This window comes from Merops nubicus, unplaced genomic scaffold, assembly GCF_000691845.1.
Source record: "Merops nubicus isolate BGI_N331 unplaced genomic scaffold, ASM69184v1 scaffold1369, whole genome shotgun sequence".
Taxonomy (NCBI): domain Eukaryota; kingdom Metazoa; phylum Chordata; class Aves; order Coraciiformes; family Meropidae; genus Merops; species Merops nubicus.
Window position 1 is genome coordinate 57,718 of NW_008628981.1, and position 23,064 is coordinate 80,781.

At 39.8% G+C, this 23,064-nt stretch overlaps 1 protein-coding gene across 1 annotated transcript in view; it reads right to left on the minus strand.

The window, feature by feature from the left end:
• Window positions 1-12,010: 12,010 nt before the first annotated feature.
• Window positions 12,011-23,064, minus strand: part of PHEX (phosphate regulating endopeptidase homolog, X-linked) — a gene marked incomplete at its 5' end in the record, with an annotated part of 79,824 nt that continues 68,770 nt past the window's right edge. Inside the window, 6 exons of the mRNA XM_008946846.1 lie at window positions 12,011-12,113; window positions 15,839-15,915; window positions 17,663-17,767; window positions 17,904-17,969; window positions 20,901-21,031; window positions 22,866-22,933. Coding sequence (XP_008945094.1) covers window positions 12,011-12,113; window positions 15,839-15,915; window positions 17,663-17,767; window positions 17,904-17,969; window positions 20,901-21,031; window positions 22,866-22,933 — 550 coding nt within the window. The remainder of the gene's footprint in view (window positions 12,114-15,838; window positions 15,916-17,662; window positions 17,768-17,903; window positions 17,970-20,900; window positions 21,032-22,865; window positions 22,934-23,064) is intronic.

Here is a 23,064-nt window from a genome sequence, read left to right on the forward strand (position 1 = left end):
TGTTACTGTGCATCTCAAATCCTTTCCCAGTCTCTGACTCTTGCTCTATATTCCTTATCTCACAATGCACATTAATTATCAATTGTATTTTAACATTCTGCCAGCACATTATATCTATTTTAACTTGGAAAACTTTCAGGTTTTCACCATGGGGCATTTAGATAAGCACTTTATTAATTAAGCTGCCCAGAGTCAGAATCAGATGATTGGGAATCACACTTCTGTCAAGTGTGAGACATCATTGCTTGGAAAGATGAAAGACAGCTCTGGAAAAAAAAAAAGAATTAAAAAATCCACAGTTGAACACACACTCGGGGGAAAAAGCGCTGTGTCCTTCAAACCCTTAGTCCCTAGGGCTGTCCTAGGAGAAAGTTGGTGCAAAGAAAATTTTGGAAAGCAATAAGGGTTATATTCCCATCTGTTTTCACAGTGAAAGATGATAACATTTCCAATGTGTAGATATAAAAAACATAGGAAAAGATGAAATGTGTTCTTTACCTTTTCTTTAAAGATTCTAGGTGGTGCCAGGCATTAATCTTTGTATTTTGTGTGAACTATGCTGTAGCTCATAAAAGGTTTAATACATTCACTGTCATCGCTACCAGCAATTTGTGACATTTTCTCATTAAATACATCAGATGTGAAAATGGCAGGAAGAGAAAACAGTGACTATTACAGCAAGCGCTGCCTGGACTACTGTCTTTTTTTCAAATTACTTTCTAGTGTGAGGCTATTACTGTAAAGCTAAGAGAAGAACTGTATCACCTGTGTTGCAAAAATTATCTCCTCTTGCCCTTGATGGCAAATATTTTATCTCTTTTTAACTTTTTGCAGTGATGTATAAGGCAGGAGTTCCAGTTTCACTGCCTTTTCCACTAAGAGAAAGCACACACCTAGTCACGATTCTACATTCGCTATGTGCTGTGTTACTGCCCAGAGCCAGCCTGGCTCCTCCTTTAGCCATGTCTTGATTTCCAACAGCATGCCTGTGATTTTTGTCTCTTGCAGCCTCTTCATACATTAGCTTGAGAATCACCTTTCTGTTTTTTATTTCATGGGGTATTCTGGCTGATACCTTCCTGGTTAATGACTGTCTAACCACTTTGGTCAAGGCCTGTGAGCTTTACCTGGCAAATGAAAAGGCTTTGATTAGGGGTTTGAGTTGGATCTTCCTGTATGCTTGCTGCATATTTTGACTCAAATCCCATCCAGGACCTGCTTTCTTAAACCTTTTTCCTTTTGTCTAGCTTGTAAGAACAGCTTTTAAACCCTTACTTCTAAACATTTCATGGACATGATCATAGATTCACATCTCTGTTGTACTTCACTTAAAATGGTGCCACTAGTGTGTCATCTTGACATGGAGAGCAGGGCTTTTCCCATTCCTCTACTACACAATCATAGATAATTCATGCCAGAATTATCTGAAAAATCATTTTTTAAAATCACATATATCAAACCTAGCTATTTTCAGGACTAAATGTTCCTAAGTAGTTATATTTGTTGGTGATATGCACTGTTTGCACAAGCAGAACCAAGCAAGCCTTGTTCGTTCTTTAAGTGCCCTCTGAAATCCTGGGAAATTCAGCTTTGATGAGGAGATATTCATTGTTTCTGTTCTTTCATTTGGGGCCTATGCCACTGTACTCTTGACACCAAGGATATTTCACTCAATCACCCCAAGAGAAGGACCTAGACAGAGACCTGTCACCTTCAATTCCACTTGATCTGTCTTTATATCTTGAGCTGTTGTCTGATACAATAATGGTCAAACAAACTGATCTGAAAATACCTTAAAATGAAAGTTTTCCACAGCAGTCATCAAACCCAGATCAATCATTCCATAAGCCCATATCTTAATGTGGGAAGTCATCTCTCTCCAGCTAAAACATTCCTCGTGCTCTTCCCCTGTCATGCCAGATGGTTAGTAGTTTGGTGCATTGGTGCTGCCATATCTGCTGCCAGTGATCTGGTTATGGTACAGGGTTTGGCAGAAGATACACAATATGCCTGTGGTCTCCGTGCTGATGGAGCTCTGCCTCTATCCAAGTTAAGCATTCCTCTTTGAGACTTCCCGTGCTTTTGGTCATGTGAATGCTTGAATAACATTGCAAACACCAGCCCACTAAAAAGCTGGCTCTGAAGAGGTTTGACACTAGGGGAGGGTAGAAAAAAATGAGCACCTAATTTTCCAAAATATATCTAGCTCCAAGTAATTTTGGTGGAAACATTATTCGCTGCAGAAAAAAAAAAATCTGATTTTTTTGAGGCATAGAATTTCATAAACAAAATGATTCCCTGAAGGATAAGAAAAGACACAAGAGGAATTATTCTTTGGTTCATTGATTTTAAAGCCATAAGGGTCCATTATGAATATCAAGTCTGATCATCTGAATAAGGCAGGCCACAGAATTTTCCATATTAATTCCTCCATTAAGGCCATACTTTGCAGTTGAACAAAAGAAACAGGTTTTAGACTGGCATTCCATTAGATCCATTAGCAAATGCCACTTTTCTTTCCGGTTCCTCCTAGTATTTTCTTTTTTTAACGGATACACTTAAAGTAATCTGAAATATTTTAAAATGAATAGTCAGCTTCCCACCCAAGCTAGACTATTTACACCTCCTAGAAGAGACTCTGCTGTGAAGAGCACAAGTGCTCAGACTTGTGAAGCAGGTAGAAGAAAGATGAGTCCTGCTGAAAACAAGTCCCCTCACTTCCAGCTGAACACAGGATAACCTAGGAGAGTAGGAAATAAATTAGGGAACCATTACTATTGTCAGAAATGATGATACCAAAGTTTGAACCAGTTCATCTAATAATGATCAGAGCAAAAATGATATGTAGGGGGGCAGGTCTGGATTCCAGACAAAAGGCACCAGTTTCCCTGTGTTTATGGTCAATATTCCTACACTTATAAAAGCAGGCAGAGAGCAAGGCTAGACCTTGGCAGCCCAAAAGCAGCACATGCAGTCCCACATCTCTCGAGGTTTCTGTGATCCTGTGCTCACAGGGGTGTGCCCAAAGGTTCTTTACGCCTCTGTGTTCACCCTGTGGTGAATGATCCTGCTCGGAGGTGGCCTGCAGGAGGTTCGTGTGAGCCGACAGTGCTGGTGGGGTAATGCATGATGCAGGGCTGGAGGGTAGGAGAGGAGCCAAGCCTCAGGTGTTCAGGTGTGATATGCAGCAGGTCAGCAGGGAAAATGCTGCTGGGGCTTTGCTTTCGGGCCCTGATGTGCACACCGTCAGGGAGAGGGTGCAGGTAGGAGCAGGACGTTGGACAAGTTCATCTAAAAGTCTTTAGGAGTGGCAAGTGGCAAATTACGCACACACACTTTTCTTTTTTAAGGAATAGTGTAGGGTCATCCCCAGGTTTAACCAGATACCAGTTGCTCCCGAAGGCACAGAGGGGTGGCCCTTCATAGTGGTGCAGCTCCACTCTCCCTTCCTTTTGCTGTGCCTGTATAGTCCAGCTCAAAAGATGGCACTGGGGAGCTGCTTTGCAGCAGTGGCAGAAAGCACACAAGGAGCAGGACCAAGAACATCAGACCCTGAAATTAGGGGAAAACTGCAACAGAGCTGCTAATCCCACTTGAAAGGATAGGCTCATGTCCAATTACAGTTTTTTTCCAATCCACTGGGAAAGCCATTGCACTGATGGCAATTGGATTGGTGCAGCCATGACAATCTTGAAGGCATTTAGTATATCTTTGATTAAATGATGTAGCGGGTAAAGATTGAAATTGCTTCTCTAGCGAAAACCCAGCATGGATAGTTTAGTTTTGGTTGGTTGTTGTTTCTGGTTTTTTTTTTGTTTTGTTTTGTTTTGTTTGGGTTTTCGTTTGTTTGTTTGTTTGGTTTGGTTTTTTTTTTAATTAAAATGAACTAATATGACACTTTTATTTGTGAAATCACATGAAAGGGAGAAAATAAAATGGAGAGATACCAGAGAGGGAAAATACCCCTTTGTTTTCTCTTCTGGCTGATTATCACCACACTGTCTTAAAAATCCCTTTGCTTCTCTGTGTAATTAGGTTGATTAAAATCCTCTAAAGAAATAAAACAGCTGCACAGACCTCCAAAATCACACTTTTCTCTTCTGCGTGAGCATTGTATTTTTTTTTTGACAGCTTTGTTTTCAAATTATTCTTCTCCCTTCATTGCTTCTGAAAGCCTATTACTGTATTTATTAAAACAAAGCTGAATAAGCATGCTGAATACAGAGACAGTGATTGTCTCAACACATGTTTTTCTTGCAAGAAGTACTGTGCTGGCAGGTCTGAACTGCCAGCTATTGCTGAACTGACTGCAGAACAAAGGAAAACCCATCCGAAACAATGAAAGCGTTCACTAAAGGAAGATTCTCTATTTTGTCCTTCTATCACATTCTGAAGAGCTAAAATAATACTGACTAAGCTGAAGTCAGACCATCACATTTTATTAAAACCCTGAGTCGAAGGAGAAATGTTCCCATACTGTCTCTAAAATGACCTGACACCTTCCCACTGTTTCAGGCTGGGACCAGGTAATGTTGCTATGTGCTGCTGCTGCTGCTGCAAGCTGTGCCTTCCAGTGGCTTAGCCCGGCTGGGGTGGCTTGGGAAGGTGTCACACAGCTTACCTCCTGCTCCTGCTTTTGTTTTGCCTAACAACAGGAGGGGAAGGGGGTGAGGAGACGCTAGTGTGCAGGCTGGAGGCAGAGCACGCTGAGCACTGTGTGCACGCACACCGCACACACGCACACTACATATATGCATGCTGCACACCTCTCCCTGCTAGCTCCAGGACAGCTGCCACTGCTGCAGCACAGCCCATGGTGACAGAAGGCCAGCAGGGCCCTGGCACCTGGCTGTGGAATGGGGGGGAGGAAGGAGAAACGCATGAGCCCTGGCAAACTGGTTAGGTGGCACACCTGTGCTTGCACCAGTGCTCATGTGAACCAAGGTGTGCTCAATGACAGATCTTCCTGGACCAAGCCCCTTCTTCCTCCCCATTTCATTTGTTTGTTTTGTTGTGTTTGGTTTTGATTTTCTTTTCTTTTTTCATAGGCAGGCTTCCCTAAGGAAGCAGGAGGTTTAACCAAACAAGGTTAACCCTGACTCTGTGAGGAGGTGCATTGCACCCATTGCTGAAATGGGAACTGGTGCTGGAGCCACTGGTGACCCCTGTCCAGGCAGCACAGAGGGTGCCTTATTTCTTATCAAGCACTCCTTCTGCACTGCTGTCCTTGTGGTGGGGGGTTTTGTTCCTTGATCAGCCCATCCAGCCTTTTGCGTCATCTCAAAACAAAGGGGAAGGCCCAGCTGCAGGCAGAGGCAGTTCTGCAGATGTTCATGGCTGTAACACTGCTGGGGCAAGGCAGACACAGGTGCTTTTATTCCTGGCCTCAGCCAGTATGATATCCTGAGCTTTTCCACCTTTTTGATTTTCACAAGACATTTATTAATTAAGATGCGATACCTGCTAGGTAATAGTAAATAGAGTTAGCCCTGTGTAGATGACTGAGGACAGAGCAGTTTTTGAAAATCCCAAAGGCTAGGCAATTTTTCCTGGCTAGAAGAAAATGTGTGTCCCAAACAGTTTTAAATCAGTAAAGTCTATGTGCAGTTATCCAGTTGGACTAAAATGCTGGCCCCACAGACATTAATCACCCAATGAAGTCAGTGAGGTCAGAGTGTTACCCTGAGACTGTATTTTGTAAAAATTAATAGATATTTATGACATTTTAATATACACTTACATAGCACAGACTTACAGACTTCCTGTGCTGTGCCCAGATGCATACATATATATTACCTTTCATTGCAGTACTTGTACTAATGCTTTGTAAAATGTTTTAATGGTTTACAACATTAAAGAAAAGAGCTTCTAGTTTCTCTTTATTGTCCTATTCAGAGGTTACTCTGAATGTTGCTCTCCTCTCTCCAGTGCCAACCACTGAAGCCCCATTCTCAGAATGACATGAAAGTATAGGCATTACATGTAGGATTAAGAGCAACCCTATTCCACAAAACACATGGATGTTCTTAAGATGCACTGGCACTGCATGGTTTTGCAGCACGCACCTATAAAGACACAATTTTATTCCTTTGAAATGCCAGGAGATGGAGATTGACTGATTCATATGACTGTTATGTGAGCTTGGGGAAAAAGAAAAAAGATGCATAAAACTAGAAGTCAGTGGCAGAATTGTAGGCACAGCCTTCCTGGGGGCTCTGAACACCCTAGAAAAGGCAGACAGCCCCTCCAGTGCCCTGGTCAATGGGGCGAGCAGGCAGGGTGCTGGCACTCCCACAGGGCACTGAGCTGGAACACCCACATGCTCCCCAGTGAATTACAAGGGCAGAAGGGTCTCTTGTGCTCAGATTCTTCTCCCAGAAGAAATGATCTCACAAGTTTGTGACAGATTGGCAACTGTGTCTTCTGCAAGGATTTATTTTTTTTTTTAATTGCATATCATGGTATATATTTGTGTATCTCTAACTTTTGTATTTGAGGAGATAATTCTTTTTTTCCTGGTTTTGCCCAAACACTTTCTTACGGTTGAAATAAGAGGATATGACATCATATTTTTCTTCAGATTTTTGTACTGAAATCTTTGCTGCTCACAGTTCAGGAGGAGAGGATGTAGAATCCATATAAAATGACCAACACTGTCATTGCCACAGAAGTGCTGGTATGCTAAATTAACTTTGTAAATAATCTTTGTGGTAGGAAAAGTTTTTTTGAAGCCTTTCCCCAAGCCTTGTTAAACAGGTTACTTTTTCACCAGTTCAAACAGTAGACATGGATGTGATAAATTTTTTAGAAACATTTTTTGAAATTTGCACCTAAGTTCACACCCACAGTTAATGTATGCATCTGTGTGTTTGTCTAACCTCAGATGTAAAGTTGTTTCAGCTGTGATGCTCAGGGATGATTAAAACCATATCATTATATCTCTTTCTTTGATCACAAATTAGTGTAACACATTATCTTGATCTCAGTAACTTCTAACTTTGATGTTATATTTAATAAAACATAATGCTATGTTAGAGAATCCCTTAGGAATCTTTAATTTCTTTTATTTTTTTAAAATATAAATTATATTTTAAATGGGATTAAATTGTCTTATTAGTGAAGCAGTCTCTTGCTGAATTCCTCAGGGGGATTTACACCCTTTGTTAAAGCACCTTCTCAAGATGCAGGCAAGCTCAGCTTGCCCATGGCAGTTAAACAAAACATTTTTCTCATGCTGAGGATGGTTTCATACTCTAACCCCAACCTTTGCTTTGTTCATTCATCTTCCTTCACACAAACCTTTGCTTTGGCCCATAGAAATGTTGGTAAGGCTGCACAGTAAAGTAGGTGACAGGCCTGATGAAGGCTTTCAAAGACAAAATCTCCCTGCCACCTCCAACCCAAGAGCTGCATGGACAGTTGCCTGCACAAAGCTGCTGCGGGCTTTGGGAGGCTGTGGGACCACAGAGTATCATTCAAAAGATATGGCACAAGGAGCTCCTGCATCATGCCCGTCAGGTAACCAGTGCTCCTCACTGCTTACACACTTGATGCTGCCTGGAGTTGGGCCAGCACCGCTGCATATATGCACCCAAACAGCAACCTGGTCATGAATTACACTGTGAGGAACAGCAGCAAGCTAACCTGCAGTCACACAGCCTGGGAAGCTGGGAAGGGGCAGTGAAGCTACTCCTTGGAGATGGCTGAAGAGACATCACTGAACTGCAGTTCAAATTCGGGCATGGCACTGGGGTTATCTGATTAAAAACACTTCTGGAAAATGCTTAGAAGTAATTATAAAGCAAGTTAGGCTACAAAGGGTAGGTCAAGACAGGAATGGACTGGGGTGAGAGAAAAGTAGGGCTGACAGGCAGCCCCTTCTTATGCTCTGTCACCTTCTGGCTGGGACAGCTCTGCCACCTGCCTTCTGCAATTTCTGCAGCATCCAGCCCTTGTTCACTAGGAACTCACCCTATCTTCATTTTAATTGCTTCCAGAAGATTAGCAGGGGCAAGTGGAGCTTAATGAACTTTGGCAGAAGATAGCTAGACAGCTCTCTCAGAAAGGAGGTCACTCTCAGCCTGTCAAGTAGTAACAGTAGCCTTGAGAACCTGGGGCTGTGTCATTATGCTCTTTATTACATTTTATAAAGACTATATATTACAGAAGTAACATTGTAGAGTTGGACAAGCAGCCTTTGCTATACTGCAAGTATAGGAGAATTCTTCATCACTTTGGCTTTCATTGTCTAACAAGTGTCTTTAAAACAATCAATGTATTATGCAAGAAGAAAAATTAAAAGGTACAATAAACTAACTAGCAAAATAAAAATTCAGATTAAAAAGACACAAACAGAAAAGACCTTTTAATTCTTTATATTTCTGCCTCTTGAGTTGTCAGGCTTTTCTTTGGAGACAGACATATATATGTACGTATATAACATTGCTGTGAGATATACTTCTAAGCCTGTAATTTGTTGAATAATGCTCAATGAAAAGTTATATATAAAACTATCTGATTATTTTTTAAATAATTCAAACATTTAGTGTTATGATAGCCTTCCTGCCTAAAGAGTACTGAAGTCGCCCTGCACAGAACATGAGGCAGAGCTTTATAATGCAGCTGGGTGCTTTGGTCCTTCAGCATTCAGACCCAGCTTGTGCATCATTTATGCATCTTAGCAGTGAGAAGGCTTAGATATTTTCAGGAGCCAAAGGGTATGGAGGCAGGAGTAAAGGTTGTTTCTTTATGTCTACACAGTAGAAAAATATCTTTTCAAATTTACACAGGTAAAAATGTTTTTGTTTATAGGTGATCCTTCCCCTCCTGACTCCTAGAAGAGAAGATTACTGAACCAACAGAAAGAAACATTTCACAATATTACTGATAATTTAAAGAAACAACAGTTTAAAAACTCCAGGAAAAGAATATAAATGATGATGGATGTGTTTGCATAAGTATAATAAGTGAGCCTAATTGTTGACGTAGACCCAGGAGGCACCATGTGAAGAGAAAGGCAGCCAGGGAGTCTGTTAAAACAAAGGCAGCAGGAAGAGCCCTCAGAAGCCATCACTATGTTTTGGCTGCCTTTGTTGACCAAGTTTTCAGTATGCATTTAATTATCTTCTGCTTTGCTTTCCATCTCATACCTAAATAGATGACTCCAAAAGGAACTCTAAATTGCATCATCAGGTGTTTGGTTTGAGGTGGAAAGTGGGTAGGTGAGGCAGGCTCGGATCCTGACGTTGGCATATGCAAAACCTAAGCCAAAGACACTAAAAAACTGAGTCAACAGCAAGGATTCCTCAAACTGAGATATAGTGATGAATAGTGATGAACGTGCCAGTCAGCAACAAAGACTTCTGGCTTTCCTGGCAGCGTGTAGGTCCCTTCTCAACTGCTACAACCAGGCTACAAAAGCTGGTCATGCCCCCTCTTCCTCCCTCCTAGTGCATTGCCCCCAAACACTCTAGCTATCTGCAACCCTCCAGTCCAGGACCTGGCACCTTGCCTACTGCAGAAGATGCCCTAGCAAGGATGAAACAGTTCTGCAGTGGTTCCTGTGTTGTTAGGAATAAGCATACCACACTTCAAAAATCCTTGGTAGTAAACATGAAAAACCTGATCAAGGACCAGCAAGAGTGATATTTAAGGCAGCAAACATCAGGCATTTTAGAACCAGTCACTATCAGAGAAACAAACCCATAAACCACAAAACTACAGAATGTGTTCCACTGGAAAACAGCCATGAGAAAGGAGCTCTTGCAAACACATCTCTGATCTGAGAGATAAAATTAGAAAACTTAAAGCTGACTGTTGTGAAACAGGCTTTGGATAGTCCAGTAATTTAGAAAGTTTAGATAAGCGTTTGACTTGATGTCCTGACTGCTCTGAGGACAACGACCGTATTAGTACCACCTTTAATGGCGCCAGGATGTCACCCCTGAACTTTGTGCTGTTGATAGAAAGCAGCCAACAACAGGTCATGTCAGTGCTTATATGAGCACAGGAATAAATTCAGTACAGTACTCAATTTTCTAAGGAACTTACCCATTCATAGGCAAACGGTATTACTTTGCTCAAGACCCATGCCTGACTGTTTGAGGAAAGTCCCTATGAAAATACTGCCATCACAGCTTATATGAAAAACAGCTCCAGGAAAAAAAAATTTAGTAGTGGCAATTCAAACAACAAAATGTAATCCATGGAACTCAGCAACAGAACTGGCTTGAAGGAAGCAAAATTGCTTTTCCTCTTAAGAAACTTCGACTTTTTCAGGGGAAAAACTGAATAGAAGTCATAGTCCCAAAACAGAGTATTTTGTTTCTAAGAAGTGGCAGCAGTGCCTTGAGTTCAGGAGTCTCTGCTTCTTCCTTCTCTCTGAATGGTAGCTTGAGGGCCTGTCTCCTTCCGTAAATTATGTTTCCATGATCTCCTCCTTTTTTATTAAGAAACATATGAAACTAACCCCATTTGCAAAAACAGCTTCAGTTGAACCTTCCTCCACCTTGACTATTGGACAATATTTGACCAATCTTTGTAAAAAAGGTTTACCTTAATAACATTTATATACTGATAGAATAAAATTTAAGCAAATAGAATTTTTTTTAATATTTTTTGTATATATATAAAAGTATATACATACAGAGACATATATAGATTTGCAGTAATTAAATCAGTCTAAAGAAACTCTTGCCATTTGAAACAATTCCATCATGTAAAAATGACTTAATGCACAAGGTATAAATAACTATCAGTTAAATATGTATCTTTCTGTTGGAGAAGAAAGTGGGCTGGGGTTGCTGGTTTTTTTTTCACCTGTTAGTAATAGGTAATTTTTTTCTGCTGCAATAAATATGGGGTTTTATGAATATTGCTAAAAATCAAAGTAACAACTCAAATGGTCTGCATTTATACTGTATTGAAAAGTCCTCTAGTCCTGAATTGTTCTTTTTATCCAGACAAGTCAAATGCTGCTGGTACTTTGTTTTTCAGTCATACATTTTTTTTTCCTTAAAATCACCAGTCAGCCTGTCCATAACATGAGGACAAACACGCACACTGTTTACATTCTTCTAGAAGACCCAAACACTGAAAAATCCCTAAATAAAAACTGGTATAGTATTTAAGGCTTAAAAATAAGTGTAGGTGAAGCTACCTTCAGCACAAAGTAAAAAATCACTCCTTAGAAAAAAAAATTGCCCACACTGTAAACAGGAATAAGTGCTGTAATATTTCTGAGTATTATGGTGCTGGGAATTCCCTCTGCAAGCTTTTGATTTTCACCATACATTGATTTTTATCATAATCCGTTCTAAAGTTAGAAGAGGCCCCAATCTAAAGAGTATCCTCTCTGTTTAGTCCTAACAGATGGAGACCATGAGGTGCTTTCTCAGCTTGAAACTGTTCCAAAACCTGAGGCACTAATCTGACATATTAAACCGAATTTATATAAAGTCTTGTGTCTTTACATCATGCAACATCATTTATGGCATGCTGGGCAGTGACAGTTTAAGTTATGAAAAAGCTGTATCTCACAGCAGATCAGAGCTGGCTTTATAGCAGGTCTCATGAATTTCTTCATCCAGAAAGAATAAATTTTGTGTGGGAGCATTCTGTATAGCACCCCTGCAGAGCAATAGATTAAAACTGGATTTTAGCATTTACCTCTTGCTCAGCTATAAATCAGGAATTAGAATTGATAATGGCAGTTATCCATCAACAGCAATGCAACTGCAGAGGAGCGGGAGTAGATTTATGGATAAAAGGAATTCCTAGGGTTTTATTATTATTAAAGAAAACCTATCATCTTCTATATTAAATGTTTCTAGGCTCTGAATAGAGAGTGATTAGATCCATGCAGATCATCAGCATGGATAAGGATGAGGGATTTGAAGTAACACTTCTCCAGACTGCAGAATATTTTTCTGAAACTCTATCAGTGGGCTTGAGCTCAGGTGCAGCAGTTCATGTTGCAGATCACTCTTGACAGAAGACCTGGAAGGAACCTCTACCACAGGCGGCAGGATTCTGCCCCTCGGTTCATCGTCGTATTTGTTGGGCAATTGAAAGCTTTACGGAACTCTTCAAAGTTACTCATGGCACCAATAACTCTGCAGAGAAGAGAAAAGTGATCAACATGCAGACTGTCTTCTGCTAAACACTGCAGGCCTGTAAGTGTTTCCGTGTGTTCATTTTAGGTTGGATTTTCCATGTCAGTTTTCCACAGATAACACTGGAAGGTTCAGGAGAAGCACTCCCAATTAATGGGAAGACAATCTTGTTTCATCTGATGCTTAGAGAAGAATCTTTGCTAGAAACTCAGTGAAAAACAATTGTATTTTGTAGATACAATGTCATTTAGAACAATTTCCTAATACAAGCCTTGGCAGCCAAGGTGGGAGATCAGCAGTAGCCTTGCACAGTGGAAACCTTCTCCAGGCACCTGCCCAACAGCTGCAGTCCAGCAGGAGGGAGCAGCACATTGTGGCTGTGCTGGAAGTGGTTCAGTTTGGCTCAAGTGTGTCAGATTCTTGTAACAACACCCTCAGCCCACTCATGTACACACACACACAATGTGCTGGCTCCTGGGGACTTCGCAGCCTGTGGCCGGTGGTGCAGGGAGAGTCTCTCTTACCGGCCAGCTCAGCCTTACACCTGCAAGCAACTCAAGTCCTCCAATATTTTGGAAATACATTTTCTGATGCTTCTGCATCCAGCTCCAAGGCTCTCTTGCTTCCACTACAGCTACTGTGATACTGAAAGAGTAACACATCCCTGCATCATCTAGACAATGTGTCTGGATCCCAGACTGGCACCTTCAGGCATAGGGGAAAAGCTCACTCTTTGTATGCGGTCATCCTTGGCTCCTGCTTTCAGGTCTGCACTATTTCATGCTGCCAGAAATTATTATTTTACCATTGCTAGATTGGGATTGTGGCAATGATTTTCCTATGCTTTTAAGCATCTTGGAATTTACTAACGTGAAATTTGCAATGCTATTAAACAGCATCCTGAGTTAAAAGCAGAAAAGTATCTAGTGAGATATTAATTGTATGCCTTTCCACCCTCTTTGTTATGCAGTGGGAAGGCATTTTTCTCCATTGCAGACAATCAGCTTCTCAGCATAGCTCAGCATGGTAGAGAACATTCTTATTACATTGATTAGATTTTCTGTGGGTAAGAAAATTTGCAGTCAGCTGGCACAAAAATGTCTAAAGGTCAGTTTTGTAGGGAGAATTATAAAATGAGGTTAGGCTTCGAACAAGATACACAGCTTTATGGTAAAAACATTGCAAATATATATTCAGGGACTGGAGCAGCAAAAGCTTGTCATGCAGAACTGCTGCTGAACTTCATGGAAGTTCTGCCGGCCATGCCAGTGATTTCACTCTGAAACTGGCATCCAAAACCAGCAAAGACACATGCTAATACTGAAAATCTGACAGAATTCAGCCAGTGAAAGAGCTCTATGTGTCAATGCATGTGACTTTTCTATCCATGGTTCATATTGCCACACATTAACTGTGAAATCAGAGTGGGCTGCCTGGATTTCATCCCCTTGAACTATAGTAGAGACACCTGTCCTCAAATGGGTCACCTTGGGCTCCCTTTGCAGTCAATAGAAAGAGGTACTTACAGTCTAAGTAGCCCAGATTTATTAGTTACAGAGGATGTGATATATAAACATATCTATAGATATATATCTGTATCTATCTAGATCTATAGATATATCTATTGACATATTTACTTTCAAAATATCTGTTCTTTTCTAACTGTAAAGAGAAACTAGGACGACTAGCTCAGATGCACACACCTATGCTCAGGATATGCATTTCTTATTTCCATCATCTTTTATAGTTACATTTTATAATTACTTTAGAAAGGGCAGTTCGGGCTTTTTGGGTAGCAAGATCTGTCAATGTTGAAACTAGTTGTACTGCTGATAGTGATCTTGGGACATAAGTGAGGCAAAACTGAGGAAATATATAATATTAGTTAGCCCTGTTGATATGATTTGCAAGACAAGACAAGCACCACAGTTTCTCTTCAGGTTAGAAACAGAAGCCTGTTCTGAGTATCTCACATAAAAACTGAGAAAAAGTTTTTTGTATAGATAAAAAAGTTTTGTCTGTATTTTCTAGACCCCAAATTCATCCAGGCTTCTCTGTAATTTTCTTTCTTAGCCCTATTCCTTCATGCATTTTCCTTATGAATGCTCTATCCTTAGGCTTCCCTGTATATTTGAGATTTGCACTGTCTCATGGGAATGTACCTATGTAATGAATATTTAGAAAATATAAATACACATATAGATAAATATTCAGAAAATATAAATATACATATAGATAAATAAATCTGAGGACTTTAAAAGGCAAGAGATGGTTATTTTACCAAAATCTAAACAAGGATAGGAATTATTTTAAAATATTGCTTTGTAAGCTGAAGATCAGCCTGGTACTTCTGTCCTCATTGTCATTAAGTATTTTCAATTGTTAAAAGCATTTAAATGTTAATTTTAAGCTCAGACTTGATGGCGACAGAGGTCTTTTCCAACCTCAATGATTCTAAGGCATGCAGATTTGCACACTGGACTAGTTTTACCCTAGCTAGCTGGTGTAAGAGGTATTGCAAAGGTACAGTAGGGTAGGTTCCAATGCAGAGTGTGGAAGACTACCAAGATCAAGCATATACATCTACAATGTTAGCTTATATTAAATTTATGTCATCATTTTTTCCAGTTCTATTATTTCTTAACCGATTCTGGTTATAGGTAGCGCAAGATGTGTTACACATGCCATTTTTGTATCTTTAGCTTTGGCGTGGCTGTGTCCAGGGAATGTGTCCTAGTACCTGTGAAGCAATCTCACAGCTCCCCTGTGAAGGCAGTGTTGCTTCTTCTACTTCACCAAGAGACAACTAACGCAAAGGGGGCTCATGTCACCTAAATTTAGCCATGGGTCAACAGAAGGTGGTAGGTGTCTCCAGAAGGCAACCAATCCAGTGTATTGAAGATGCCTCCATTGTGAATCAGCTTATGGAGCTAACATCCTTCCCCCACATACAAAGATAACATAACGCTTGACTGAGGACAAACACACAATTGTCAGTTAAGTAAATGCAACCAACATGAATCCCAACAGAAACAATTTGCTTTTGGTCACACAAACTCTGTGAAGAAGTAGAGAAATAAAATGTGGCTTCCTGATTACTATGTCATGTTTAAACCTTCCCTCTTTTCCAGCCTTTCCTTGGGGTTCATGGGTGTCTGTGGTTATGGCAGCTTGTGGGAGGCCTTCTGGGCAAAGGCACAAGACATTCTGTTATGGCAGGACTACCAAAGGTCCTTCAAGCAAAGTGTCTCTTGAAGGTCAGCTGAAGAGTTTAATCTTGAACTGAACTTACAGGGCATGTTTTGCTTTGCAATATCAGTATAATTCAAGGTACCCAGTTTAAAGTTTTTAATGAACGTAGGTAAAGTAAATCAAGGACCTTCCTAATATTCACTGTTTTCTAAACTAGAACTATAGAGGAAAAAAAGGAAGTGATAGATTAGGCATTTTTGATATTCATGTCATGATAAAAGGACATCACCAGGATCAGAGTGTTCTAGTTCAACTGCTTTTGAAAGGAGATGAAAGTCCCTCATTTTTACAGAAGAACATTCATAATAGAGAAAGATATGCTAATAAAAACAGTTCAATTTCAGTCTAAACCAAGAGCACAATCCAATATTGTGGTTGCTTTTAAACTCCTCTTAACACGCTAAATTTTTGCACTTGTGTGCTGCAGTGATTGATTCTGTATATATACTGAGTAAATATATTATTTGCAGTACCTGAACTGAGGAGGGCTGTGAGCTCCAATATATATTTGCTCTCTCGCAGATTCTGGTCTAAAGGAGTTGCATCTTACCTAATAAAAGATAAAAAGCAAAAATAAGCATGTTATCTGGGATGACTTTGTAAGTAAAGTAGAATGCAATGTCACTGTTCTTAGGATGCCTATTATTTACAGAATGCACAAAATGGAAAGACACCACAAACTCCTATTTTGTTTCACCTTTGCTAACTTGAAGGTTTTTGTTGGTATATTCTCTAGTTTTTCATATCCCTTAATGGATCCAGTCTCTGCTCACTGTTGCTCTCCACCCACTCATTCCCATCATCTAATCATAGACAATTTTTGTAGCTTGCTTTTCAGCTTGTGCTGTAGCATCTCACACCTTAATAATTACCAAGCATTCTTCTTGGTCTCAAAGCTATGTAATGTGTATAAAAGGTACACATAATGATGCTTATCATCTCTAGAATTGCAGCTGTATTACCTGACATATTTCTTCCATGTTGGAATGTCAGTTTCTTTGGAAACTGCACATTTTTCAGGTTTCCATCAGTGATCCCCAATTCACTATTCCTGGTATGATACTTGACCCAATTGTAACTGATCACAAAACAGAGCACAGAGAATACTTTCATGACTGAATAATCCCACTTACTCTGTATCCGTTGCATGAAAAATCACATTTATGCAGCCCCTATCTTAGCTAAGCCTTTGTGTTAAATGTTTCCTGTCAACAAAATCCTTTAAGCCAGATTGCTCGTAGGAGGCTATGTGGTCTTCAGTGCAACTTTGGCTGAAGTTTGCTATTGCAGTTTGAATGAGTCTGTTGAGTGTCTTGAGCTCTGTGGAAACAGGCTGAGCTGAGGTGTACCTAGCATATAGTGCTCTCACTGTGCATGTGCCTCCCCTCAGATGGTCCACTGGACATACAATTCTACAGTGGTCCTGTAAGACCCCCTAGATCTTCCCTATGTTTTCAAAGATTTCTTGGAGAAAAACTGACACACTGTGAAACCAAAGTGGAGGCTTTTCATTGGTCAATATTGTCAAACCAATATAGCCACAGACCCATGCACTGCTACATTTACTCTTGTCAGAGAAATTATTTTCAGCCAGGGTTTGTTGCATTGGGTCCTCTTTCCTCTTTTGTAGATTACTCATTCTTTCAACTGCTTAGCAAAGTTTTACAGTCCTACTTCTCACACAGAGAGTTTGCCCCAACTCTTTTAACCAAATAATTTCTGATTCTTTCTCTTGTTATACATGTTTTTGTAAAAATTTTGCATCCCTATCAAAGTTTTACCACCACATATTTAGTGCACACCAAACAAAGATGGGAGAAAAATAAACTAAGTTTTCTTCACCACTGCACAGTTTCCTTGAGTGCAACAAATAACAAATGGTGGTGGTACAATGCTGAGTAACAAACGGTGGTGGTACATTTGCAATAAGAGTCTGTGGACGAAGTAGTCAGAAGCTGGCGTGTATTTGGTGTACTAGAAATCTGGAAAGCCAAAAATAGAAGGAGTCTGAGAAGTGTAGGAAGACCCTTGTAGTGGACCCTTGAAGCAGCAAGAGGAATGAAAGCTGCTGTGACAACACTTGCAAAACCAAGAATAATTTCAGCAGTTCTGGCACCATGGATAGATGAGGACAAAGAAAAAGAGAAAAGAAATAATAGTTTTGGGAGAAATCCCTGCTTATATCCTGAAAACTGGGTTTGGCTGGTGTAGATTGTTGAAACAAAGCAGTCTCATCTCTGCAGTGTACACTGGGCAGGTTAATAGATGGGAACTTGAAACACATTTGTGATACTCACATGGGCGTAACTCAGAAAGAAAAGCTGGTTGTGTGTGAATTCAAGGCCTGGCAGTAAAGGCTCTTCTTCTCCTCCCCGCTTTTCTGTAATCCATCTCCTGTATGCCTGATAAGAAAGAGATACTTAAGTGCCTTTCAGCAACATGGGCCTGATCCACAGCTTTTCTTTTTCTTCTTTTTTTTTTTTTCTTTTTTTTTCTTTTTAAACATTACTATGTTTCAGATATTTTTCATGTACTTACTCTGAAAGCCTCTCGCAAACCTCCATTATCTGCAATGTTTTCTGCCAAAGTCCTCTTGCCTTTCACCTGGGAGAATGAAAGAACATTAGTCATTTGACCTGTTTCTGAACTTCCTTCTTGATGAACTTCAAGGAACAGGGAGAAAATAAAACAAAGTGCGAACAAACTCAGCCAATTTCAACCATCGTATTTCTGGTTAAGAAAACTAGGTTTCAATGTGAAAACTCTCAGTAAACAATTTTCCATGATAAGTTGTCCTGGCTCTGCTCCTAGGTTTCTGTAGCACAAAATTTAGTAGATGAAATGCACTCAAGAATCCAGTCCCTGATCTTTGATCTAAGCATCAATAATTTCCCCCTGAAGATTGTTTTTTTCTGGTAATATGTGAGATACAGTAGCCCCTTTCTTAAACTTTTTGTCTACAAGGTTATATTTTTTTTCTCTGCATAACTCTTAATATACTACTGGGATGCTAAAATAACTTCTAAGTCATAACATAAACCAGAGTAATTAAAAACAACTGTCAGAGAGAATTTAAATTGATAGTATATTCAGTGCTCTAAAAATATCTGCAAAGGAGATTCACATTGCTTTTCTGCAGTATTGATTCCAAGAGCAAGAGCAAGATTAAGAAAATATTGAGAGAAGCAGCACTACCTAAACTTTGTGAGAAAAAAAGGTTTCCTGGTATTAACAAGAGCAATATCATTATGAAGTAATCCTTATTCCTGCAAATGCAGCATTATCTCTGACCACTCAGCCTACCAAGGCCTTTGTGTTACCGAACTGTATTTGTAATTAAACAGTTTTACTCTCTACTATGCCTCAAATAAGCAAGGTAATTGAGCACAGCTCTGAGCAGAGCTCTGAAGGTCGATATTTGCCTGCAGATCCTCTGATCCCGTGCTGCAGGGATGAGCACAGTGGGGTTGGTGTCAGGACTCAGTTTCAGGATGGTAAAAGAGGGGTAAATGGGGGAGAAGAAGTAAAAGGATGTAGGGAGAGCCAGGGATGTGTGCACGGTCCCACCACTCAGCACAGGCAAGCATCCCGATCAAACACAAGGTATCTTCCTTGGTGCCTGGGGTTCAATATTACGCACAAGGGTGTAACAAAGGAGAACCAGGAGCAGTAGAGGAAAATGCACCATTTTCCTGACATCCCTCCCTCCCTCCATCCATCCCTTCAAGAGGCTGGAGATAGAGGTGGGAGAGAAAAAGTGCTGGGGCACTAGGGAGCATGCACACACTCCAGTTGCCTTTTCCTGCCCTACCTACTTATATATTTTCCTTGCAGTGGGCTTGTGAAGTAGACTTATTTAGAACATAAGGTGAGAGTAACCTAGCAGAGGCATGTGGGCCATAGGTCATTTTAATAAGTGGAAGAAGCATTTCCACTCATCTCAGGCAGCTCTGGGTCAGGTATCTGAAACTACTCTGTGCAGACAGTTTGTGACAGGGCTTAGGGACAATGATAAGCCCTTTATTTGATCAGATGACTTTATGTGATTACTGCTCTCTGAGGCTATTTCTGTATCTACTTTTTCTTTCATTACACTTCTTTTCTGGAGACATTTTTATTGTCAACTGGATGAGAAAGAAGAAAAGTAAATAAGTTTCTTAATCCATGAAAAATATTCATACAGGGGTCAAAACCCTGCAGAACATTGGTGTAAATGACAGGAAAAGGGAAATAAGTTCTTTGCATGCATAGCTCTCCATACAGAAGCTATAGAATATGGCAGAAAATATCACAATTCTTCTATCATCTAAAAAATGCATTAGGTTATTCCATGACAGTACAAGGGAAAGGCCTTGCAGATGACAAGGCTGTGGGTAATAGGATCTCTCTAGTAAGCCCATCCACAGACTTCTAAGGCAGTATTTACACTGGAGGGGAAATTCAGATCTACACTATCTCCAGAGACACTGTAGAAGGTAAAGGAGATGGCCAAGCCAACAGCAGGAGCATAGTAAGGGCTCAGTCACATCCTTGGAGAAGGTTTTAATTATATTCATTAAGTGGCATTTTTGTAGAGAGTTTTTGTCCTGTGGTATTACATACTGTAATATGGCTTTGCTATCTCAGACTAATACAAACAGCCTGGGAAAAGTGTTAAAAGTATTGCTAAGCATTCGGTGTGACCTCTTCATTCTTTAAAGGCAAAGATGTAATTATATTTCTATTCCAAAATGTAAGCAGAGGTGGTAGAACTGAATAGTGGATGGGGTATGTGTTTCATCTTGACAATTAAGATAAAAATCATGTCCCAGCCAACATTACTGGAATTTCAGCTACTGATTTCTGAAGGTCTGGGATTTATCATATTTATCCTTCATTTTGAACACTTATGTAATGTGCACATTTTCAGGGAAGACCATAGCTCTGACAGACAATGAGCTAAAACCCATTCCTTTGCACTTTCTTTCTCAATACTTTTGTATGAGCTACTGCTATCATAGGCCATTCGAGACACAAATTGGGTCTGCATGCACACATGGAAGAAATAGCAAGACTTGAATCTGAAGTAAAGTAGGGTTTATGCATCCATTTTAGAGCTGTAATAAATAACAGGCAGAATTGCTAAAGGAACCTATAAAACATGCTATTATATTCTTCTTTTTAAAAACAGTGACTTCTCAGTTGTCATCACAGACCTTCCTCTTCAGAAGACATTTAACATGCTCTGCTCACAGTAATTAGACCAGCCTTGCTGAGTGACTTCATCTTCTTCCTCTGATTCCAATAGAATATGATGGGGAGAAGTGGTTTAACCCTGTCACCAGCATGGGGGTAGTAGTATTTGACTGGGCTAATCAAATCTGGCAGACAATTTTTTATCACAATTATTCACTTCAAAAAATGATTTGTTGTGAGAAATGAAGTTAGTAACCTAATATACCAATATGTTGGGATTTATAGAAAGACAGCTTTAAAAAAAAAAAACAAACAAACTCCTATGGCACCACTGCTTTCAGTCACTGGTGTTTTACATACATGTAAGCCAGCTCTTTTCCAGTAGTAATTGCTGTATTGATTAATCATGCATTTTGTTTTCTCTTTAAATTTTTCTTCAGAGTCAGTTGTCCACCAAGGGTCTAGATTTCCATTTTTGTCATATTTCCGACCTTAGAAAAGAAGGAAAGAAAATAGTTTGTTTTGTAGCAGAAAACTCCATACTTTTCCAGTTTTCAAATCTATCACCTGCACAGAAATGAGAGATGAATGTATTCTTGCAGGTGTGTGTACAAAACAGATAAGATCAGTGAGCAAAATCTTGACCCCACTCAACTCAGTGGTGAAAAGCTGGCATTCTATTTATTGTCATAATTTCAATTTTCATTGAAAAATAGTATTGACTAATAAGTTCTATAGTACATTTTATAATTACATAGCATAAGGGGCATATGAGCTTGCCTGTAAGTTTAGTTGTGGGTATTTTTCATCTGTAGCCCTTTTGTCTTTAATTCTGCAAACCTGATGATAACTAACTTATTATTAATTAATTATACACTTCTGTAGTGAAAAACTTCTGGAGTTTCCATTTTTTGCCTTGGAGCAAACCCAGAACATTTGAACTCTGGGAGCAAGGAGGATATGTACATATCATTCTGCAGGCTGATGGCTACAGTAATGTATAGCTGAATCACAGAAGACTCAGCCTCAGGTCCCTGCTCCACCTCATTTGTAGGCAAGTATCTAATCTCCATCATGTCTCCAGACAGTCAGACAGAAGACATAATAGGACTTTTTTTTGAGAGCAGGTTTAGCTGTCCATGTGGATGCAGCCTTGTTTTGTGATTTGCTTCTTTGTTACGACTGTGGGAAAGAGAGGTAGGGAGCAACCAATAGGCACAACACCAGCTACCGAAGATGGTTTTCTTCTTTTCCTTTATTTCTTTCCCTGTGTGTTGTCTTGTTCAAGATGACAAATTCCCTAGAGATTTTATCTCTGTATTTGGAAGGTAAGAGTTTGAGCAAGAGGTTTCTGCCCAGGAAATCAAACCTTAGATTCCTTTCTGACTAGCTGGAGACATGACAGAGATTAGATATTATCCTACAAATAAGATGGGAGTTTGTGAAGAAGCACTTCTCCATTCTCAAGTGTTTGCTGACACAAAATGTTGCAAGTTCCAAGAGGCTATAAGGTTTTCCTGTTATTTTTTAAAAGGTATTCAGAGAAACGCAACATAGGCAACCTAACTCCAGTCAGGCAGTGAGCTAGAACCCTGCTTTTCCTTAAATTTCCTGTATTTTCAGTGGAAAGAGGTTTCTCTACATGGTGAGCCAGAGTGGGATGTCAGTCAGACACTCAGAATTGCTCCCTGGAGGAGGAAAAATTGTTTTTCTCTCCCTTCCTCCCCCTGGTTCTCTTGGAAGCCAAATTTTTCAAAAGCATTTTACTGAGATAGCCAAAGTTAGATGGTGTCAATGCTCCAATCCACCCAGTTTTTCAGGACAGTTGGTTTGACATTTCTCAGGCCATTTCTTCTTTCTCTTTTTTTAAAAAATAATTTGTAATGCTTGCTCTTCTTCTTTTGTTCCAGTGTTGTATTTTAATATTTGTACCTAATTGTCCTTTCAAAGAAGTCAAAACTGAAGTGAAAAGTTTTCTTGGAAGTAAATTTATCAACCAGAAGTTATCCCTTTGCCCTTCCCACTCCACCTAGTCAGGACTTTCTAAATCTGTTTCTGATTTCAACATTAATTCATAGTTTCCATTCAAAATAAACAGAAAATATCAAATTTGTGGCATTCTTTACCAAACAAAACCTGGCTCAGACAAGCAAGTTTGTATGCAAATAAATTTTAAAAGACAGCTTTTAATTTTTTTCACACGATACATCATTGTTTAAGAACCAGAACAATCAAAAAGCTAAAGTATATACAAAAGTCAGCTTTCTAATCTGCCAACTCTGTAAATAAAGACAAGAAGTTATGAACATATATAGAAATACTCACCATTGCTATCAAATCCGTGAGTAAACTCATGGCCAACAATTACTCCGATGGCACCATAGCTTAATGACCTGTAACACAAAGCAGTTTCCTCAGAAAGTGTCCACAGTCATGAACATTAAACAACAGAAGACCCTCAGAAAAGATCATTATTTATTCAGCCGGGGGGGGGGGGGGGGGGGGGGGGGCAAAGAAATTTTGT